General features: G+C 39.0%; 2 protein-coding genes and 1 non-coding gene across 3 annotated transcripts; all 3 read right to left on the bottom strand.

The window, feature by feature from the left end:
* Window positions 1–10,896: 10,896 nt before the first annotated feature.
* Window positions 10,897–12,132, bottom strand: LOC130956810 (uncharacterized). The gene is made up of 2 exons (XM_057883785.1): window positions 11,646–12,132; window positions 10,897–11,489 (listed from the first exon to the last, which is right to left on the bottom strand). Exons 1-2 carry the CDS (start codon window positions 12,130–12,132, stop codon window positions 10,897–10,899), a joined length of 1,080 nt encoding a protein of 359 aa, XP_057739768.1.
* Window positions 12,133–15,800: 3,668 nt separating this feature from the next.
* TRNAT-UGU (transfer RNA threonine (anticodon UGU)) lies at window positions 15,801–15,873 on the bottom strand. Its single transcript has one exon. It is a non-coding gene; the product is annotated as a tRNA-Thr (tRNA).
* A 4,097-nt stretch (window positions 15,874–19,970) lies between these two features.
* LOC130956809 (protein FAR1-RELATED SEQUENCE 5-like) lies at window positions 19,971–22,885 on the bottom strand. The gene is made up of 5 exons (XM_057883784.1): window positions 22,763–22,885; window positions 22,098–22,150; window positions 21,880–22,008; window positions 20,729–20,823; window positions 19,971–20,632 (listed from the first exon to the last, which is right to left on the bottom strand). The coding sequence occupies exons 1-5, from the start codon at window positions 22,883–22,885 to the stop codon at window positions 19,971–19,973; spliced, it is 1,062 nt and encodes a 353-aa protein (XP_057739767.1).
* Between the last annotated feature and the right edge of the window lie 306 nt (window positions 22,886–23,191).

The following is a 23,191-nucleotide window of genomic DNA, read 5'->3' as shown; positions in this document are numbered from 1 at the left end:
AGATTTGATTTTGAAAAAATTTTGAAAACTTGAAAAAAATTTGAATTGAAAACAGAATCTTCCCTCTTGTGCCATCCTGGCGTTAAACGCCCAGAATGGTGCACATTCTGGCGTTTAACGCCCAAAACACTACCCTTTTGGGCGTTAAACGCCCAGCCAGGCACCCTGGCTGGCGTTTAAACGCCAGTTTGCCTTCTTCACTGGGTGTTTTGAACGTCCAGCTTTTTCTGTATAATTCCTCTGCTGAATATTCTGAATCTTCAATTCTCTGTATTATTGACTTGAAAAGACACAAATTAAAAATATTTTTGAATTTTTAATAATGAGGAATAATCAAAATGTAACTAAAATCAAATAACAATGCATGCAAGACACCAAACTTAGCAGTTTGTATACTACTGACACTAACAAAATGAGAATGCACATGAGAAACACAAAACACTCAAGTCAAGAGAATTCAAAGATCAGAGCAATGAAATCATCAAGGACATCTTTAAGATCACTTAAGACATATGAATGAATGCAAGAAGAACAGAAACATGCAATTGACACCAAACTTAACATGAGACACTAGACTCAACAAGAAACATACAATATTTTTGGTTTTTATGATTTTGTAATTTTTTTGGATTTTTCGAAAATTAAGTGGAAAAGAACATTTTTGGTACGCTCAATTGCAATCTCAACTCTTTATCACAACTTCGCACAACTAACCAGCAAGTGCACTGGGTCGTCCAAGTAATAAACCTTACGCGAGTAAGGGTCGATCCCACGGAGATTGTTGGTATGAAGCAAGCTATGGTCACCTTGTAAATCTTAGTCAGGCAGATTCAAATGGTTATGAATGATATATGAATAAAGCATAAAGTAAAGATAGAGATACTTATGTAATTCATTGGTGAGAACTTCAGATAAGCGAATGGAGATGCTCTGTCCCTTCCGTCTCTCTGCTTTCCTACTGTCTTCATCCAATCCTTCTTACTCCTTTCCATGGCAAGCTGTATGTTGGGCATCACCGTTGTCAGTGGCTACAATCCCGTCCTCTCAGTGAAAATGTTCAACGCACCCTGTCACGGCACGGCTAATCATCTGTCGGTTCTCAATCAGGTTGGAGTAGAATCCATTGATTCTTTTGCGTCTGTTACTAACGCCCAGCCTTCAGGAGTTTGAAGCTCGTCACAGTCATTCAATCATTGAATCCTACTCAGAATACCACAGACAAGGTTTAGACCTTTCGGATTCTCTTGAATGCCGCCATCAATTCTAGCTTATACCACGAAGATTCCGATTAAGGAATCTAAGAGATAAACATTCAAGCCTTGTTTGCTTGTAGAACGGGAGTGGTTGTCAGGCACGCGTTCATAAGTGAGAATGATGATGAGCGTCACATAATCATCACATTCATCAAGTTCTTGAGTGCGAATGAATATCTTGGAATAAGAACAAGCTGAATTGAATAGAAGAACAATAGTAATTGCATTAATACTCGAGGTACAGCAGAGCTCCACACCTTAATCTATGGTGTGTAGAAACTCCACCGTTGAAAATACATAAGAACAAGGTCTAGGCATGGCCGTGAGGCCAGCCTCCCAATGATCTAAGATAGCATAAAACTCAAAGATAGCTACCCCGATGAAAATACAATAGTGAAAGGTCCTATTTGTAGAGAACTCTTAGCCTAGGGTTTACAGAAATGAGTACATGACATAAAAATCCACTTCCGGGCCCACTTGGTGTGTGCTTGGGCTGAGCATTGAAGTATTTTCGTGTAGAGACTCTTCTTGGAGTTAAACGCCAGCTTTTGTGCCAGTTTGGGCGTTTAACTCCGATTCTTGTGCCAGTTCCGGCGTTTAACACCGGGCAGTTTTGAGCTGATTTGGAACGCCGGTTTTGGCCATCAAATCTCGGGCAAAGTATGGACTATTATACATTGCTGGAAAGCCCAGGATGTCTACTTTCCAATGCCGTTGAGAGCGCGCCAATTGGGCTTCTGTAGCTCCAGAAAATCCACTTCGAGTGCAGGGAGGTCAGAATCCAACAGCATCTGCAGTCCTTTTCAGTCTCTGAATCAGATTTTTGCTCAGGTCCCTCAATTTCAGCCAGAAAATACCTGAAATCACAGAAAAATACACAAACTCATAGTAAAGTCCAGAAAAGTGAATTTTAACTAAAAACTAATAAAAATATAATAAAAACTAACTAAAACATACTAAAAACATACTAAAAACAATGCCAAAAAGCGTATAAATTATCCGCTCATCACTTATAAAAAGGAGAAACTTTTCTTCTTTAGGAGGATTCCGGGGGATTCCATTAGGGAATTCTATACCAATTTACATTCCATCTCATACAATTTACCTGAATCCTTATTTTTCTTCTCTGAGTCATGAGCAACTAAACCTCCATTGTTAAGGTTAGGAGCTCTGTCTATTGTATGGATTAATACTGTTATTTCTCTATTTTAATTCATGTTTTGGTTTATATTTCAATAATTGTTTTCGTTATTTATTTTATGAATTTGGGTGGAACGGAAGTATGACCCATGTTCTAATTGAGTTTTTGTATAACTTGGAAAAGCTCTTTACTTGAACAACAGCTTGAAAACATATTATCCTGAATTTCTAATTGTTTGTATTTAACGGGATACGTGACATATAATCCCATTATTTTTGGATAATTAGGATTCTTGTGGCATATAAATTGAAATTTGATCATCACCCTCTAATTGGAATTAATTGACCAAGGAATTGGCAGTTGATGAATTTTAGAGGAGACTAGGAAGGTCTAAGGAATTAGGGTCTAGTCACAAATAGTTTGCCATGAATTAAATCTTGCATGATTAAAATAGTTAATAAGAAAAGTCAATCAGAAAAATAGACAACTCTGAAGCCTTAACTGTTTTCTCCTATATTTTATTTTTAACTTAATTACTTGCGTGCCTGCCTTCTGATATTTGGAAGTCACTTTTTAAACCTTTTGAACATCTCAAAACTATTTTCTGCTTGCCTAACTAAGTAAATCATTTAACCATTGTTGCTTAGTCCATCAATCCTCATGGGATCGACCCTCACTCACCTGAGGTATTACTTAGTACGACTCGGTGCACTTGCTGGTTAGTTTGTGGGTTTTAAATCCCGCACCAACTGGTTATGGGGCTGTGAAGTGATTGACGGAGTTGGAGAGTTGAAGTTCTGAAGTGGGTACCTAACCCGTGAGTGAACGTTTTATCCGTTGTTTTAATACCGGCCTGCTTTATAGGTTTTTGCCACGATAACTACCACTTTGCCTTGTGAATACCTATCTTGACATTCACCTTATTTTGTTTTTTTTTTTTCAAGTTTTTGTAAAATCTTAAAACCATATAACCTTTTTGTCTCGAGCCAATCTTGTATCTTGTGCCTTACACCATATTTTACCTTTATATTTAAATCTTATAAATATCCAATATTTGAACATTTATATATATAAGCCAAGATTTCATACCTTTCTAAAAAGTATTCAAAAAGTAGAGTGCTAAATTTATGTATTATATTTTCGAGGACGAAAATTTTTATAAGGTGGGTGGAATGTACGTCCCAGAATTTTTGAAAATTTTATTATAAATTAATTTCAAGTTTAATTATTTATTTATAGTTTTAGTTTCAGAAATTTCTTTATTAAAAATAATTAAAATAAGTTTTGATTAATTGAGTTTGAAATAAATTAACATTCTTATTCAATTTTATAATTATTGAAGTATTTTCTATATTTAAATTGTAAAGTTTAGTAATTGTACAATAATAATAATTTTATATGATTTGGTTTAAATAATGGAGATTTCGGAATTTAATACTTTCAATTTTTACAGACAATGAAAATTAATTATATTATCTCTAATCCTTTAATTAGAATATTTCATTGAAATTAATTTGTAAAATTTATGATTAAATAATAATTTCTTTAAAGGTAATTTTGTTGAATTAAAATTGGATTTCAATTACTCTATTACCCCTAATTTTAGTAAAAAGACTAACTTGCCTTTAACCCTAATTTTACTACACTCATTGCCTCCCTTTCTTCTTCATCCTGCGCAATCCAACCCTCTCCTCACTCTTGCTGCATTCCAGCTTTTCACACAGAAAAATAAACACACTCACATACATGGAGAAGAGATCTGAGAGAGGGAGATGCATCGCTGGTAGGGCGAGCGCTGCCGTCACGTCGTCGTCGAGCTGGAGGGAGGAACCGTTGCCGCCATGCCTCACCGTCGAAGCCCCACATCGTCGCTGCTACCGCTCCCAAAGAAAGAGGAAGAACTTGCGCGAGGTTGCTCAGCCGCGGGGAGAGGAGGCGCGCGTCTCGCCTGTCGCTGCCAGTCTGACCAGCTCGACCCGTTGCTATCGCTGCTGGTTCGCTTTGAAGCCGCCGTCGTCACCATTTGAAACCGAGGAGAGAGAGGGAATTGGCGAGGAGAGAGGGGACGCGCGTTTGCCATCACCGTCGCCGTCTTCGACTAAGCTGACACCAGATTCGCTGCTGCCGGAGCTTTTGGCTGTGCCTCTGCTATGGGGGAACGCAGCTGCCGCACGAGACCCGCTGCCGTCACCGGGAGAACTCTGCCGTTGCCCTCGCCGGAGCTCAACGCCGTTGCCGCTGCCACCAGAAACTGCCACTAATGTAACACCCTAATTAGCTTAAGCCTTACCTTGTCTCGTAAAGCAAAGGTTATGACAGTTCCAAGCTTTTACATATATTATATAGAAGAAATTAATAATATCTAGAAGCCCGATGAAGAATATAGCTCAAAAATAGGATTTTAAAAGTGCAAAATGTACAAACGAAGCTACTGACTTAACGCATAAGAACAGATATAGAACAACAAAATATCATAGTATAATAGTATAATATCATAAGACACTAGCCACGACTCGCGGAGTTTAAGCCGGCTAGCCATATACAGACCATATATGAAACTAGATAGTAAAAACGGGCTTATACAAGTTTTTGTTCTCTCAAACACAAGCCTCTAGGCGAAACAAAATACAAAAGTGAGAAACATTCAAAATACATCAAAGACTCAAAAGAAGTATCCGGATCCTCTGCTTCTATCACCAACCAGACAACTCACCGAGGTGGGTTGCGACCTGCATCTGAAAAACACAACAGAAATATGGTATGAGAACCGGAGATTTTCAGTATGGTAACAGTTCCCAATGATGTAGGATATAAGACCCCGGGACGCCAAAGGCAATCCTAGACTCCATATCCATCACAAGAATTCAAGCTTAAAGAAATGTAAACTAAAACAGCATAATATGTAATTCCTTAACACCACTTAACCCGTAGTACCATAACAGGGTAATCTATCTTAGGGAAATTTCTACTCTAGTCAAACACCGCTGTCCCATAGACTTCACCGACCGATCCTCCATGCGATCCCATCGCCACCGCCTTCCAAACCTCCTCAATCCCAGTAGAAAGCACAAGTATATAAACAATACAAGTAAAACACAAGAAGAAGCATATAGAGCAATTATTACAAATAGCAATTAGACATGTTATACAAATAGGCAAACAATATTAAGTCGGCAAAGCATACAAACAAATAGAAAATGCACATGATGAATACATGTCCTACTGGCTGTGATATAACATTGTCGGTTCAACTGCCAACCCGACACATCTCCATGGAGATGTTGCCCTTCGGATTCATGATGTGGGAACCCCCGAGATATAGTGCTCGAATCACTATCTAGGATTTTGCGCCTGTGCGCTCTGATGATCCAAAGGGATGCGAGCGGGATCTATTGCCTTCGACCTCACATCTAAGTGCAAGCAAGACGAACCACCGCCCTTACGCCGCCGCCGCTACCTCGACAGGCGGGATCCAACCTTGGCCCCTGCCGGGCGCGTAGCATCTCATAGTCTCAATGAAAAAGTGGTACAGTAGTTTTCAAAACATTTGTAGTACAAGATCGATCCATCACTTCATTCAGAGTCCTCGACACTTTTCTACCACTGTTCATTCATATTACAGTTCCGAACTCAACAGTTCCATAATTCTCATCTCATTCATCAACCGTTCATCACACATCCTCAAGACTTTCCCAGTACAACAGAAACTTAGTACTCCGTTTGCTAACTTTTCAAAATAATAGCGTCTAAAACCCTTAAACCATTTCCCATGTTTGACTATCCAAAAATATGCCCAAAAGTTTTAAAAAAGTGTTATGGAAGCTTACAACCTCGTCGGGAAGGTGAAATAGTTGAAAATAAGGCAAAATTTGAGAAACAGGGCGTGTGCGTCCGCACAGGGGTGTGCGTGTGCACGCCCAGAAAATTTTTTAAAAGTGTGCGTACGCACAGGTGTCAAAATATAAAAGGGTCTGTTCATTCGCACAACCTGTGCCAGCGCCCCCAACAGATTGACCTCACCAACGTGTGCGTGCGTACAGGTCTGTGTGTACGCACAGATTGCAATTTCCCATTGGTGTGCGCACGCACAAGCTGTGCCAGCGCTGCAAGCAGATTGCCTGCCTCTGCGTGTGCAGACGCACAGGTCTGTGCGTGTGCACAGGTCACCGTTTACACAAAGTGTGCGTGCTCACAAGGCTGTGCATGCGCACATACCAGAAAACTCAGAATTCTGTAACTTTGTAGAATTTCAAATTTTCAACACCCACTTTGAATGATCATAACTTCCTCTACAAAATTTCAAATTTCACAAACTTTATATCGATTTAAAGGATTTTTAAGGATCTTTAATTCTAAAAAAATTTCAACAACATTTGAAAACTGAGGCAAAAGTTATGATAAGCCAAAGTTCACCAAAATTCAACTTTTACCTAAGATCACAATTTCCACAATAGCTTTGTAAAACACAACCAAAACAAAACCAACCCAATCCCAAATTCAGCTTTCATCATGATCAACCCTCTATGTCATATTACACCAAACTTATCACATTTTCCCTTTAGTTTTCCTTATCCACAACATCAACATCAATATATCTCATATATCAACTTCATTAACAATTTTTCAACTACATTACCCATCACTCAACACCAGTATCACATTTATTAACATAAGTCACTCCTCAACTTCACAAATCAATCATCCTTATCATATCACTTTTAATCATCAATATCAAACTCAAAAATCATCATATTATCAAGCATCATCATACAATTACATCCAGCAACCCATCAACCTTTCAAAATCCAATCCTAACTTATGGGTCACTAGCCTAAGTGTCCATGAATATTATATACTACATAGAGGAAAGCGAAACCATACCTTGGCCGATTCCCAATATGAACCAAATGAGCTTTCAACTAAAATTCAATCACCAATGTAGCTCCAACAAACACCAACAAGCTCCAAACTCACAATAATCTAGCTATATATATATATATATATATATATATATATATATATATATAAATCACCACAAAATCAACCTAGGGCTCAACATAAATCAAAAGTTCACAAGAGATCAAAGCCTCTTACCTTTTCCAACAGATTCGGATGGCAAAACCCAAAGCTAAGCAAGGATTAGAGTGAACCTAAACATCAAGAATCACAAAAACTCACTTACTCATAAATCCTAGGTACCTGAAATTTTGAAAAGAAGAACAGTGAGGATTTCGAGCTTACCTTTAGAGTTTCTTGGATGGGTTCATTAAATGAACCTTTATATAGCTCTATAGCTCAAGATATGATCTTGGAAAGATTGAGGTGAATAGTATTTTCTTCCTCCTCTCTTCCCTTTCTCAATTTCTGAAGTGTGTGTGTGTTTATGAGGCTAGGGTTCATTAAATGAACCTTTATATATGTTGGCCTTGGGCGCAACTTGGGTCCGGTTCAACCCGTTAGCATTTTTTAGCCCGTTTGGCACAACTTCAGGCCAAACCTTTAAAATTAACGCCTGGTTTTCCATTTCTAGTATTTTCTAAGGTTTTTGACTGTTTCTACTTTCTCTCGAGCAGCACTGGGCAGACTTGAACCAGTTCAACCGGTTCAATTGCCGGTTTGTGGTCTTTCACGGTTTTTCACAGAAAATACATTTTCTGACTCAGAAAGACCCACTGAGTCTAAAAATGATGTTTAAAACCTCAAATTCTAACTCTAACTTATTGGAATCAAAATTAGGGAATATAACAACTTAGTTAACCGGTTCGATTAATTGCGGCTCTTGCATTCTCCCCACCAAATAAGAAATTTAGTCCTCAAAATTTGAATTGCTTGAGAAAAGCTCGGGATAATCCTTTCGCATCTCAGACTCCAATTCCCAAGTATGCTCTTCAATTCCTGGCCTCTTCCAAGCAACCTTAACCAACTGAACTTCTTTTCCTCGCAACTTCTTTACACTGGTGTCGTCAATTCTCACAGGTGTCACTTGGAAAGTCAAGTTTTCCCTCAACTCGACCGTCTCAGGCTCCAACACATGAGCCGCGTCCGGCGTGTACTTACGAAGTTGTGACACGTGGAACACGTCTTGTAGGTTAGATAGGTGAGGTGGCAAAGCCACTTGATATGCCACCGGCCTAAAACGCCTTAGGATCTCAAATGGTCCTATATACCTCGGATTCAACTTTTTGGTCTTGATTGCTATTCCAATCCCAGTTGTGGGTGTAACTCGTAGAAACACATGCTCTCCCACTTCAAACTCCAATGGTTTTCTTCTCTGGTCCGCATAACTCTTCTGTTGACTCTGAGCAGTCAAAATCCTTTCTCGTATTTTCTTAATCTTCTCCGTAGTCTCTGCTACCACATCTGGACCCAATACACTTGCTTCACCAGATTCAAACCACAAAGTGGAGACTGACACTTCCGTCCATACAAAGTCTCATACGGAGCCATCCCAATGCTCGCATAAAAGCTGTTGTTGTACGCAAACTCCACCAATGGCATGTAACGGTCCCAACTTCAAGGTTAATCCAAAACACACGCTCTCAGCATATCTTCCAACGTTTGAATAGTCCTTTCTGATTGTCCATCTGTTTGTGGATGATTCGCCGTACTAAGACATAGCTTCATACCGAAAGCTCTTTCGAAAGTTTCCCAAAATCTTGAAGTGAATTGGGGATCACGGTCCGATACTATGCTCGTTGGCACGCCATGCAACCTTACTATCTCCTTTATATATAACCTTGTTAACTCTTCCATAGAACAATTTACTTGAATAGGTAGAAAATGAGCAGATTTGGTTAAGCGATCCACTATCACCCAAATTGCATCAAATCCCGACCTAGTCCTCGGTAAACCGGTCACAAAATCCATTGAAATTCCTTCCGACTTCCACTGAGGAATCTCAAGTGGTTGTAGCATCCCCGATAGTTTCTGATGTTCTATCTTCACCTTCTGACATGTTAGGCACTTTGAGACATGTTCTGCCACATCCTTCTTTATACCAGGCCACCAGAATATAGTCTTCAGATCATCGTACATCTTAGTACTTCCAGGGTGGATAGAAAATCCGTTCTTGTGCGCTTCTCTCAATATATCTTGTCGCAACGTCCCCACATCCGGCACAATGACTCTACCCTTGAATCTCCACAATCCGTCTTGATCCCATGATACCCCCCATTGCTTCCCTTGTTCGATAGCTGGCAATACTTTCGGTAACACGTCATCGTTCTGATGAGCCTTCAGGAGTTCAGATTTAAAGTCACTTGAGATCTGTAACTGATTCAGGCAAGCTCTTCCAGCAACTTCATCCATATCCAGCTTAAGATCCACAAACTTCTCCATCAGCTCCTCTTCCTTGATTCTCATCCAGGCTATTGTTAAGGATTTTCGACTTAATGCACTTGCTACCACATTCGCCCTTCCAGGATGATAGCTCAATTCAAAATCATAATCCTTAAGCGATTCCATCCACCTCCTCTGACGCATATTTAGCTCTTTCTGATCAAAGATGTACTTGAGACTCTTATGATCAGAAAAGACGTTAAACCTCACTCCGTGCAAATGGTGTCTCTAAACCTTCAAGGTAAACACAATCGCTGCTAATTCCTAGTCATGAGTTGGATAATTCACCTCAGGCAGTCTCAGCTGACGCGATGCGTAAGCCACCACGTTCCAGTGTTGCATCAACACGCAACCCAAACCCTTCAAGGAAGTGTCGCAGTACACTTCAAACGGTTCATGCAGCTCTGGCAAGATCAAAACAGATGCTGAAGTTAACCTCTGCTTCAAAGTTTGAAAATCTCTTCACATTCTGACGTCCAAACAAAAGGCACTTCTTTTCTTGTCAACTTCATCATTGGTAGCGCAATCAGGGAAAATCCTTTGATAAATCTCTGGTAATATCCGGCTAATCCCAAGAAGCTCCTAACTTTCGTAACCGTCGTCGGTCTTTCCCATTCCATCATCGCTTATACCTTAGAAGGATCCACCGCTATTCCTGCTTTGCTCACCACGTGACCTAGGAACTTTACTTCCTCCTTCCAGAACTCGCACTTCGACAACTTAGCATACAACTTTCGCTCTTTCAGGATTTGCAATACAATCCTCAAGTGCTCCTTATGTTCCTTCGCCGTCTTGGAGTAAACTAAGATGTCGTCTATGAAAACCACCACGAACTTGTCCAGAAAGGGACGAAAGACTGTTCATATAATTCATGAAGACAGCAAGTGCGTTTGTTAACCCAAAGGACATCACCGCAAACTCGCAGTGTCCATAACGTGTTTTAAACACGGTCTTAGGAATGTCATCCTCCTTCACCCTTATCTGATGGTAATCGGATCTCAAATCAATCTTGGAAAACACTCCAGCTCCTTGCAGTTGATCCATCAAGTCATCTATCTATGGCAGCGAGTATTTATTCTTCACAGTCACTTTATTCAACTAACGGTAATCCACACACAGTCACATTCCGCCATCCTTCTTCTTCACCAATAAAACTGGCGCCCCCTACGGCAACACACTCGGTTGAATGAACCTCTTGTTCAGAAGCTCCTCCAACTGAACCTTCAACTCAGTCAGCTCTTTCGGAGCCATCCTATACGGTGCAACCGACACTGGTCCGGCCTCCGGCACTAATTCAATCGCAAATTCAATCTCTCTTTGAGGAGGGAACTCAAGAATATCTTCCAAAAATACCTCCAGAAAATTCCTAACTATCGGGATCTGATCTAAGCCTTGGGTATCACTCGAAGCATTAGTAGTTAACAAGATGTAACCCTGAAACTCTTCCCCACAACAGTGTAGCACAACAGAGTTCAGGTAATATCCCGCGGTTATCACTGCTCCACTCTCTCCTTTCGGTATAAATCGAATTGTCCGTTCAAAGCAATCGAACAAAACTCGATCTTTTGACAACCAATCAAACCCCAAAATCATCTCCAACCTAACCATAGGTAAACAGATCAAATTGTGTACAAAATCTCTACCCTCAAGCTTGAAACCTACTTGTCTACAACCTGATCTAGTCATAACTGTCTGATGCGGGGTATGTACATGTAGATCAAAAGGTAACTTTGACACTTTCAAGCCTAATTCCTCAACTTTAGCAAACGAGATAAACGAATGCGATGCTCTAGTATCATATAATGCAATTAAATTTTTATCACCAAATAAACAAATACCTCTCATCAACGGATCCACCTTGGAAGCATCATTGGCATTCACAGCAAAAACGCGCCCCTGGTGCTGACTCTAACCCGCATTTGGGTTCTTCCCATGAGTGCAATCCCTCGCAATATGACCAGGAAAGCCACAGTTGAAGCACCCACTCTGACTTCCCCTTCCCTTGCCACGCTGGAACTGATCATGAGTGTTCTTCCTGAAATCTCCTTGACCTTGATGCGCATATCCTCCTCTCTTAAAGCTTTGACCCCTCAGATGGTAATACTTGCCACGTCCTTTGCTACTACCTCCTCCATGAGTGTCTTTGGACGCAGCCACTGTCTTGGCATATTCTTCTACTACCCTTGCTTTGTTCACCAAGTCAGAGAAGACACGAATCTCCATAGGAGCCACAACAGTTATAATGCTGTCCTTCAAACCCCTCTGGTACTTAATACACCTCCAGCTCTTGAAAGTCTCCGGGTCACCCTGACACACCCGAGAAAACCTACAAAGCTCTTCGAACATGTTGGTGTACTCTGCTACAGACATGGAACCTTGCTTCAGCTGCATTAACTCCATCTCCTTCGCTTCCCTTGCAGACTCAGGGAAGTACTTCTTGTAAAAGGCCGTTCGGAACACTTCCCACGGAACATCAGCATTCTGTAGCTGTAGCAAGTGACACTCTGCTTCCCACTAGGGCTGGGCCTCTCCCGCAAGCTGATAAGCGGAAAACTCCACATACTGATTGTATAGAACATGCTGTGTCTGTAAAGCATGCTCCATGGCCTGGAACCAGTGGTCTGCTTCAGTAGGATTGGTTAATCCTCGGAATGTTGGCAGATGAACCTTGAGGAAGGTTACCAAAGTCATCTGAATACCTCCCATGTTGTCTCCGTTTCCTTCAGCGTTAGCATGAGCATTCCCTTCACCGTTCACATTTCCGTTGTCTTTCCCATTTTCGTTGCCGTTCCCGGCCAATTTACCTAGCCTCTGCACAACTTGCAGAGTCGTAGCAACATTTGCCTCCATAGTGTTGGCCAGATTTGCCATCGCTGCCATGAATTCGGCATGATTGTCCGCCGGTTGCTCGTTCTTACTCTCACGTGAACGTGCTCGACCTCATCCGCGAGTGGCCATGTAGGATTCCTGTCTACACCAAACAATCGATATCAAGGTGATTAGTCTCAATATCAAAAGTCTAGTGCTTCAATTATCCCAAATAGGCACTCACAAACAAGCATGCTATGCATATATCAAACAGATAACCTAATAGCATTCAAAGAAAAGACACACAGAGTATGCAATGAAGCACAATTGGTCCATCCCTCAGGCTCACGAGGACGAACCGCTCTGATACCACTAAATGTAACAACCTAATTAGCCTAAGCCTTACCTCACGTCGTAAAGCAAAGGTTACGACAGTTCTAAGATTTTACATATATTATATAGAAGGAATTAATAATATCTAGAAGCCCGATGAAGAATATAGCTCAAAAATAGGATTTTAAAAGCGCAAAACGTACTAATGAAGCTACTGACTTAACGCATAAGAACATATATAAAACAAAAAAACATCATAGTATAATAGTATAATATTATAAGACGCTAGCCATGACTCGTAGAGTTTAAGCCGGCTAGCCATATACATACCATATATGAAACTACACAGTAAAAACAGCTTATACAAGTTTTTGTTCTCTCAAACACAAGCCTCTAGGTGAATCAAAATACAAAAGTGAGACACATATTCAAAATACATCAAAGACTCAAAAGAAGTATCCGGATTCTTAACTTCTGTCACCAACCAGACAACTCACCGAGGTGGGTTACGACCTGCATCTAAAAAATACAACAGAAATATAGTATGAGAACCAGAGGTTCTCAGTATGGTAACAGTTTCCAGTGATGTAGGATATAAGACCCCGGGACGCCAAAGGCAATTCTAGACTCCATATCCATCACAAGAATTCAAGCTTAAAGAAATCTAAACCAAAATAGCATAATATGTAATTCCATAACACCACTTAACCCGTAGTACCATAACAGGGTAATCTATCTTAGGGAAATTTCTACTCTAATCAAACACCGCTGTCCCATAGACTTCACCGACCGATCCTCTATGCGATCCCATCGCCACCGCCTTCCGAACCTCCTCAATCCCAGTAGAAAGCAAAAGTATATATACAATACAAGTAAAATACAAGTAGAAGTATATATATAGCAATTATTACAAATAGCAATTAGACATGTTATTCAAATAGGCAAACAATCTCAAGTCGGGAAAGCATACAAACAGATAGAAAATACACATGATGAATGCATGTCCTACTGGATGTGATATCACATTGTCGGTTCAACTGCCAACCCGACCTCTTACAAACAGATAGAAAATAAACATGAAGATGTTGCCCTTCGGATTCATGGTGTGGGAACCCCCGAGATATAGTGCTTGGATCACTATCCAGGATTTTGCGCCTGTACGCTATGATGATCCGAAGGGATGTGAGCGGGATCTATTGCCTCCGACCTCACATCTAAGTGCAAGCGGGATGAACCACCGTCCTTCCGCCGCCGCTGCTACCTCGACAGGCAGGATCCAACCTTGGCCCCTGCCGGGCGCGTAGCATCTCATAGTCTCAATGAAAAAGTGGTACATTGGTTTTCAAAACATTTGTAGTACAAGATGGATCCATCACTTCATTCAGAGTCCTCGACTCTTTTCTACCACTGTTCATTCACATTATAGTTCCGAACTCAACAGTTCCTTAATTCTCATCTCATTCATCAACCATTCATCACACATCCTAAAGCCTTCCACATTACAATAGAAACTTAGTACTCCGTTTGCTAACTTTTCCAAATAATAGCGTCTAAAACCCTTAAACCATTTCCCATGTTTGAGTATCCAAAAATATGCCCAAAAGTTTTTAAAAAAGTGTTATGGAAGCTTACAACCTTGTCGGGAAGGTGAAATAGTTGAAAACAAGGAAAAATTTGAGAAACAGGGCGTGTGCATTCGCACAGGAGTGTGCGTGTGCACACCTAGAAAATTTTTTAAAAGTGTGCATACGCACAGGGGTGTGCGTACACACAGGTGTCAAAACATAAAAGGGTCTGTTCATTCGCACAACCTGTGCCAGCGCCCCCAATAGATTGACCTCACCAATGTGTGCGTGTGCACAGGTATGTGCGTACGCACAGATTGCAATTTCCTATTGGTATGCACACGCACAAGCTGTGCCAACGCTGCAAGCAGATTGCCTGCCTCTGCGTGTGCGGACGCACAGGTCTGTGCGTGTGCACATGTCACTATTTACGTAGAGTGTGCGTGCGCACATACCAGAAAACTTAGAATTCTGTAACTTTGCAGAATTTTAAATTTTCAACACCCACTTTGAATGATCATAACTTCCTCTACAAAATTCCAAATTTCACAAACTTTATATCGATTTAAAGGACTTTCAAGGATCTTTAGTTCTAAACATATTTCAACTAATTTTGAAAACCAAGGCAAAAGTTATGATCAGTCAAAGTTCACCAAAATTCAACTTTTACCCAAAATCACAATTTCCACAATTGCTCTTTAAAACACAACCAAAACCAAACCAATCCAATCCCAACTTCACCTTTCATCACAATCAACCCTCTATGTCATATTACACCAAACTTACCACATTTTTCCTTCACTTTTCCTTATCCATAACATCAACATCAATATATTTCATATATCAACTTTCTTAACAATTTTTCAACTACATTACCCATCACTCAACACCAATATCACATTTATCAACATAAGTCACTCCTCAACTTCACAAATCAATCATCCTTATCATATCACTTTTAATCATCAATATCAAACTCAAAAATCATCATATTATCAAGCATCATCATACAATTACATCCAACAACCCATCAACCTTTCAAAATCCAATCCTAACTTATGGGTCACTAGTCTAAGTGTCTATGAATATTATATACTACATAGAGGAAACCGAAACCATACCTTGGCCGATTCCCAATATGAACCAAATTAGCTTTCAACCAGAATCCAATCACCAATGTAGCTCCAGTACAAAGAAGAATTGTATGAATTCTATCAATATCTGAACCTTATTCTATTTATAGAGAAAAAAGGAGGTTTGTTTCTTGAGTTGTTCTACAGAGATCAAACTTCACCAATTTTGGATTCCTAAAAAAAAGACATTATCCATTTTTAAAAAATAAAACAACAACAAAAAGAGAAAAGCCGGCTATCGGAATCGAACCGATGACCATCGCATTACAAATGCGATGCTCTAACCTCTGAGCTAAGCAGGCTCATATAAAAGAAAATGCGCATAACTCACAATAATCAAGCTATATATATATCACCATAAAATCAACCTAGGGCTCAACATAAATCAAAAGTTCACAAGAGATCAAAGCCTCTTACCTTTTTCAATAGATTTGGATGGCAAAATCCAAAGCTAAGCAAGGATTAGAGTGAACCTAAACATCAAGAATCACAAAAACTCACTTACTCAAAAATCCTAAGTACCCTAAATTTTGAAGAGAAGAACTGGGAGGATTTCGTGCTTACCTTTAGATTTTCTTGGATGGGTTTTGTAGAGCTTTTCACAAGGAACGCGTAGCCACTGACAGCACGCAAATCGGAGCTTTATAGCTCAAGATATGAGCTTGGGAAGATTGAGGTGAATAGGATTTTCTTCCTCCTCTCCTCCCTTTCTCAATTTCTGAAGTGTGTGTGCGTTTATGAGGCTAGGGTTCATTAAATGAACCTTTATATATGTTGAACTTGGGCCCAACTTGGGTCCGGTTCATCCCGTTAGCATTTTTTAGCCCGTTTGGCCTAACTTTGGGCCAAACCTTTAAAGTTAACACCTGATTTTCCATTTTTAGTATTTTTCTAAGATTTTTGACTGTTTCCACTTTCTCTCGAGAAACACCGGGCAGACTTAAACAGATTCAACTGTTGGTTCGCGGTCTTTTATGATTTTTCGCAGAAAACATATTTTCTGACTCAGAAAGACCCATTGATTCCAAAAATATTGTTTAAAACCTCCAATTCTCACTCTAACTTATTGGAATCAAAATTGGGCAATATAACCACTTAGTTAACCGGTTCGATTAATTGTGGCTCTTACAACTGAGGCCTAGGTCTGTTTGGTAAGCTCTAATCTTGCCTCAGATCTTCTTTTCTATTAAGTTGATTCTACCGCGAGTTGTTACTGAGGTTGTTTGCATTAGGTTATACAGTTACCACTACTGCTGAACTGACAGAGCCACTCCTGAGCTGTCGCAGACATTGTCGGAGTTCCTAATTACCGCCGCTGCCCTTGATAAAGAGTATTCTTGCTTTTGGTTTCCATCCTTTCAATTTCTAGGGATATTGTTATCATTGCGATGTTATTGCAGCTGCCGTTGAGGTTTTTCGCCATCACCGGAGCCGTTGTGGGGACAGTTCGAAGCTGTTGCCATTGCTTCGTCCCCATGTTTCTCCTTTGTTAAGTAAGTATATCTTTTTTAAAACCTTCACCGCTAGTGTATGTCTGCACTATTATGAATTTGATAAAGATTCTGAGATGTTGGTAATGTAGGTTCGAGTTTCGGTTGTTGCGTATCGCTCTTAGGGTTGCGGTTACTGCTACGGATAGTGGATAAAGCTGAGGTTACGGCTGTTGCTGTCGCTGGCCGAGGAAAAGGGGTTTTTGACGCATTTTGGTTTTGCGAGTTTTGACTTTGAGGTAGGGGCACTTTTCTTAAATTTGTTTTACTTTCCAGAGTTGTTATAAATTGATATTAATGCGTAAAATATATTTTTGTGATTTTGTAAGTCTTATGAATTGATTTGAGTTGTTTTGGATGAATGAGATCATTAGTTTGATTGATTGATTAATCGATTGAGAAAGTTGAATATTCTGATTAGTTGACTGGTGTTGTTAAAGTGGTTTTTCTAGAGTTATTGGAAGAGATTTAATATTGGCATTTAGTTTAATTTTGAAAACGATTTGATTTTAAAACAAATTTGGAAAGGACTTGATATTTGAAAGCAATGTGTTTATTGAGAATGATTTGCTATTTTGGAAATGATTCAAAAAGGGTTTGAGGAATGGTTTGGTTTGAAACTGTTTGAGAAGACCGAGGATTCTTAATTATTGATTGATGCTATTGATTGAAGTTGGTTTAAATTGTGATTTATAGGATTGGTTGATTAAATTCTTGATTTTGTATTTTCCTTGGGTTAAGTGTTGTTGTTGTGATAATGGTAATTGGAAGTGATTCAAATGATTAACAGGCATTTGCTTTGGTTTGGTTGGGACCCGAAAAGGGTGGCAGAGTTCGAATTTTAGAGGAGATGCTGCCAAAATTTTTATAAAATTGGAAGTTTTGCCTGATGTAATTATTTGAAAAGATTTTGTTTTTAAACATTATATGTTTTAAGATTGATTTATTTAGAATAGAAAGAATTATGTTTTGGATTGGGATTGTTGATTAATGGAATGGAAAGAAGGATGATGAGGATTGACTTTGAAATATGATTTTTGAATGAATTTGGAAATGGGATATGGATTGACGAATGATGATGATATTGAGAATGGCTTAGATATTGATGAATGATGAATGAATTATTCATATGGCTTATGAATTTGAATTATCTGAGAAACGAGTTTCCCTGGGTAGACGTAGTGGCTTGCCACCATTTGCTCCAGGTTGAAACTCGATACTCTGTTGACCCCATGATGTAAGGGTGATCGGGCACTTATAAATTCTTGGGAATGTTAACCCCCATTGAGCAATATTGATTATTTGAGAAAAAAAAAAGCTATGCATAGACTCTTGGGGATGCACGTCGACGGACAGTCTAAGGTTTTCAGACTTGTCGGGTTGGCTGGATAACCGACAGATGAGCTCATTAGCCATAGGATAGGCATGCATCATATGCATTTGTATTCTTTGCTTGGGTTTGAACTTGTTTGGCTTGCCTAATTGTTAAACTGTTCTTAACTGCTACTTGAACTATTTGCTGTAATTGCTACCTAAACCTGTGCTTTCCTTGTCTGTTTTGTCTGTGTTTGTCCTGGTGTGCTACTTTTGAGAATGAGCTTTGGTGTTGAATTGATGATTGTGTTGATCGATTGCATGATTGGTTTCTGATTAAGATTTTCTTATAAGGAAAGAAAGGTTTTGGATTTTTGAAAGATTAAACATTGTTTCTTTGAAAAGGTTTTAAACGATTAGCTATTGGTTTTTAAAAGATTCATAAGGTGATGATAATCACTGAGCTTGAAAACAGTTTTCTTATTAAATATCTTCTTATGACAATTCTGAAACTTCGTGGTGAGACCGTGTGGTTAGGTTCTCACCCTCTACAGCTTTATCTTTTCAGGAATCGGATGAAGGAGTATTATGAAGAGTTATACTGCATTTTGGTTTATATGATGTTGTATTAATTAGATAATTTTTCTTCCCTCGTCTTTGTTATTACAATTTTGTAAGAGGGATAGGAGTTGTATGTTTTATATGTATATTCGGTTATAAGCTATTATGTAAGAAGTCTTGTATATGAACCTATGCCTATTTGTTTTTTTTTAAGATAAAGTATTTATTTCTGGTTTTTCATAAAGTCAGCGATACGATATCGAGTCAAAGGCTCCTATTTTAGTATTAAGTATATAAAGTAGTCGTAGTACTTCTTGTTATCAGAGTGACGCAGCCAGAAGTGTGACATTCTGATAGTAAGAGTATTACACTACACATTCAACGAATCGGCATCATCGAGATTGAAACATGATTTTTACTGCGTGTGTTCAGGAATATTGGTATTCAAACTATAACATAATTTCAATCTTACAATACATGTTAGCATATTGACTGTTGTTGATTTAACAGGAAACAGTCACACAACCATAAAATCTCAATTTCTTCAAGGACGGGGCAGTTCCAATGTATGTGGCGTTGGGTGCGAACTTCGGTGACAATACTAGATACTTTGACAAAGTCAAAGAAGCCAAGAGAAAATAGGTGGGCCAAATTCTGTTAAACTATTCTATATTCATCACAGACTAGCTATTCCCAAAAGAGTTTAACAAAGACATAAACCCGCCAAATCCTTGCGATTCATTCTGTCCAACAGATGCATCTAACTTTCTATTTCCAAAGGCTTCTAAACAATTGTCCTAAAAAATCTCCACACACAAAAAAAAGAAGTCACTAAATCTACAAAAATATCTCAATAAAAGGTCCAAATTTAATTAATGCAAACACATACTAAGGCTGAATTCCTCTTCCTCCTCCGCACAGATTTTTTGATTGACCTGTCCATGTCAACTCTAAGCCTCTTAGTTTTTGGCTGACCCTTCATGGTGACCCTTGATGGGCCTTGAATGTCCTCTGTGCCAAACCATGCACTGACTCTATGTGGCCATGCTATCGTGGGTATCGGCAACACTTTTAGACTGCATCTTTGCACGGTAACCAGTTAGCTTGGTCCTTGCATCGTCTAGAACAACATGCAACATGGCTACTTCCTCATCACAAGTCATGAATTCCTGAGCGACGTTAAAGAAGTTTGCACATAACCCTCTGAATAAGTTATGACTCTCATCCAAATGACTCACGTTATGACTACTCTTAATGTAGGTGTGCTTGCGCTTTATGTTCTTACTCCAACGAGGGAGAACATAGAAAGTAGGTATTCTATTTATTTTGTAAGACGAAAACACAGCAAGGCAGTGACAATACAGTATGCCTGAACTCTCGAACATGTTACACTCACACTGAACCTCCTCAGTCAAACGGTCAAAATGAACGCCGTAGGTAACGTACCGAGTTTTCTCATTAACTAGTTTTTCCTCTTCCACCTTCACATAAACCGAGTCACCCTCTTTTGCAAAGGCACGGATGGTGCAATCACCATTTTTACCGAACTCCGTTTGGACCTTCCTAAACATATCGCTGGTGTACCCATGTTGAAATTGTCTTTCAATGGCAGAGCTAGATGCACAAGGGATAACTTCGTTAGAGTCTGTAGCATCATCCTTCAGTTCCTTCTGCTCCTTGTTCCCAAGCACATTATCTTACTCATGGACGAACTGAACCAAGCTAGTTTTACTATGCAAGAATCACCCGAAAAATGCGTGCATACTCTTACTCCTTTGGGTATTTTTCATACCAGCCCAAAATTCACCATTGAAAAAGATTGAAACCCACATTCGTCGGTCGTTGTAAGGGTCTACATAAAACAAACCATCCATAGCACTAGTTAGACTGAATCAAAAGACCACATTTACATATCTAGCAAAAAACCGTAAACAAAACATATTTTCAGAAAAACATACAAGCTCATTACAAAGTAAGCAATATGATATAATTTTAAAGTAACGAACTTGATAGCCATGTCTTGTAATCTAGGATGTACTTATCTATGAATTCAGGCCAATCATCCTCGACTGACTCCACCAAACAAGAATTCTATATTATGTCTCTCAATTTAGCATTCAACTCTCTGAACCAAGTATAACCTCTGAGCTTTTGTGGTATCTTCTTTAATATGTGCCAGATGCACCATTGGTGGTAAGTATGGGGTAGGACCTTCCTAATAGCACCAAACATGGCTTTGCACTGGTCCGTGATGATTCCCTATGGCACAGTTCCCATGCATTTCAGCCATTGCGTGAACACCCACTTAAAACTAGGAATTTTCCTATTTCCTAGTAGAGCACAACCAAGAAGAGTAGACTTTCCATGGTGATTGACACCGATAAAGAATGTGAACGGTAATCCATGCCTACACGAACAACAACCACATGTAAGAACATCCGACTATTACAAAACAAAAAAGGCTTTCACGATTCGAACGTAAATACATATTACTTTTTTGTCTTATATGTAGTATCAAAAGACATCACGTCTCCATAATACGCTCTGCACCTTGCGTCTACCCAGAGTGCACTTCTGAACTTGTAATCATCGTCAACATTTATTGCTTACAAGAAGTTTGGATTGATCTCTTTCATTCACATGAAGTAATTCAATATCTACATTGACATTAGTAGACCGGAGTTTGATTGTAATGTAATTCTCACATCCTTTTCTGAGAAACCCATGTTTGACAACCCACCAACCTCGTTAGCCAGTGCTAGGTATGTCTTATTAGGTTGTATGCCAGCCTCATTATTTTTCTCAATCACGAACTTAACATGCATGGTCAGCTCTTTATACTTGTGGTAGTGCACCTCCATTTTGGTAGAACATGAATGCAAATGCCTCAATTCTACCTTCAACAACATCCAGTTTTCTTTTTCCCTATCAAACTTCACTTACATCCTTGCTCTACATCTCATGGCTGCAATCGTGTTCTTTTGTGTTACTGCTCTCACACGAGACTTGCGAAAACCCTCCCGATTACAATGAATTGATTGGTTAATTGGTTTCTTAAATTCTTTTGTTATCCTATCAAATATTGTGGTCCTAATCTTACTTATAAAATTGACTATCTTTGCATAGGTCGCATAAAATTTTTCAGTTACAAAGAATCAAACCGCAATCCAACTCTTGGTATTTTCTCCTTATGAAGGCCATTGTGATCCGATAACTGTATATTAATTCACAACAAACATCGCTCAATGCCCATATGAGTAATATTGGATTCTAAAATCTTGTTATTGTTAAAACAACAATAAATTACAGTTTGCACCTCGACTCAGTCAATCTCATCATTTTCTAGTTTAGTAATGTCTGTATCTTCCATGACCTTTAATCAAGCACAAACAAACAAATCATTTGAGATATCGTACCATGAAGCCAATATCAGGCACAAAACAAAAATAAACATCCAGTCAACGACATAAAAATTCACATAAACACACAACAAGAGACATCTAATTGCATTAAATCATTGAACAAGAAATATCCTAAATAAATTTATTAGTTTTTAAACTCCAAAATACTACATCTAAATAAAAAATTTTGTTTTTTTAACATGTATGAGGATTTTTTTAAACAAAAAAATTATTATTACTTTTTCTCTTCCATTGGAATTGTTTCAACTCTCAAGTTACAATAACCAATGTAACTCCAAAAAGTAAAATGCATATACAACAAATTTTTATAAAATATAAAAGAATAATACATTTCAATTATGAACAAACATCCCATTTGTATGAAAAATAAACATCTAATTCTGTATAAAACTTTCACTGTATACCTTGTCATTACGTTGATCCTCATCAATGCTCAATTTCTCAATGTTGCCATTTAATTGATTAAAATGATCACTGATGTCGAACGATGGATAATTAGAATCTTCATCACCAATTGATGACTCCATCTTCAATCCTATTGAGTTGCATTCAACACCGTAAATGGTAACGTAATCGGTATAGCAGCAACGGTGCTGCCCTCACTGATCACGCAACAACAACAAAAAAGAAGATGATGGGGTCGTGAACAGTAGCGGTGGCACCAGTCATGGGGTCATGAACAGCAACGACTATAGGAGCACGGGATCGTAAAAGAAATACGACAGCGACTGCATGGGTTTCTGGTGGACGAAATTGTGATCAACAATATTGGCTCTTTAGTATGTACACAAAAATTATTGTGTCTCTTGTTGAATTCACAACTCCGTTCAACT

The sequence above is a fragment of the Arachis stenosperma genome, chromosome 10 (assembly GCF_014773155.1).
Source record: "Arachis stenosperma cultivar V10309 chromosome 10, arast.V10309.gnm1.PFL2, whole genome shotgun sequence".
Taxonomy (NCBI): domain Eukaryota; kingdom Viridiplantae; phylum Streptophyta; class Magnoliopsida; order Fabales; family Fabaceae; genus Arachis; species Arachis stenosperma.
Note: the sequence above shows the minus strand (reverse complement) of the source record. Positions and strands in the feature narration are given on the sequence as shown.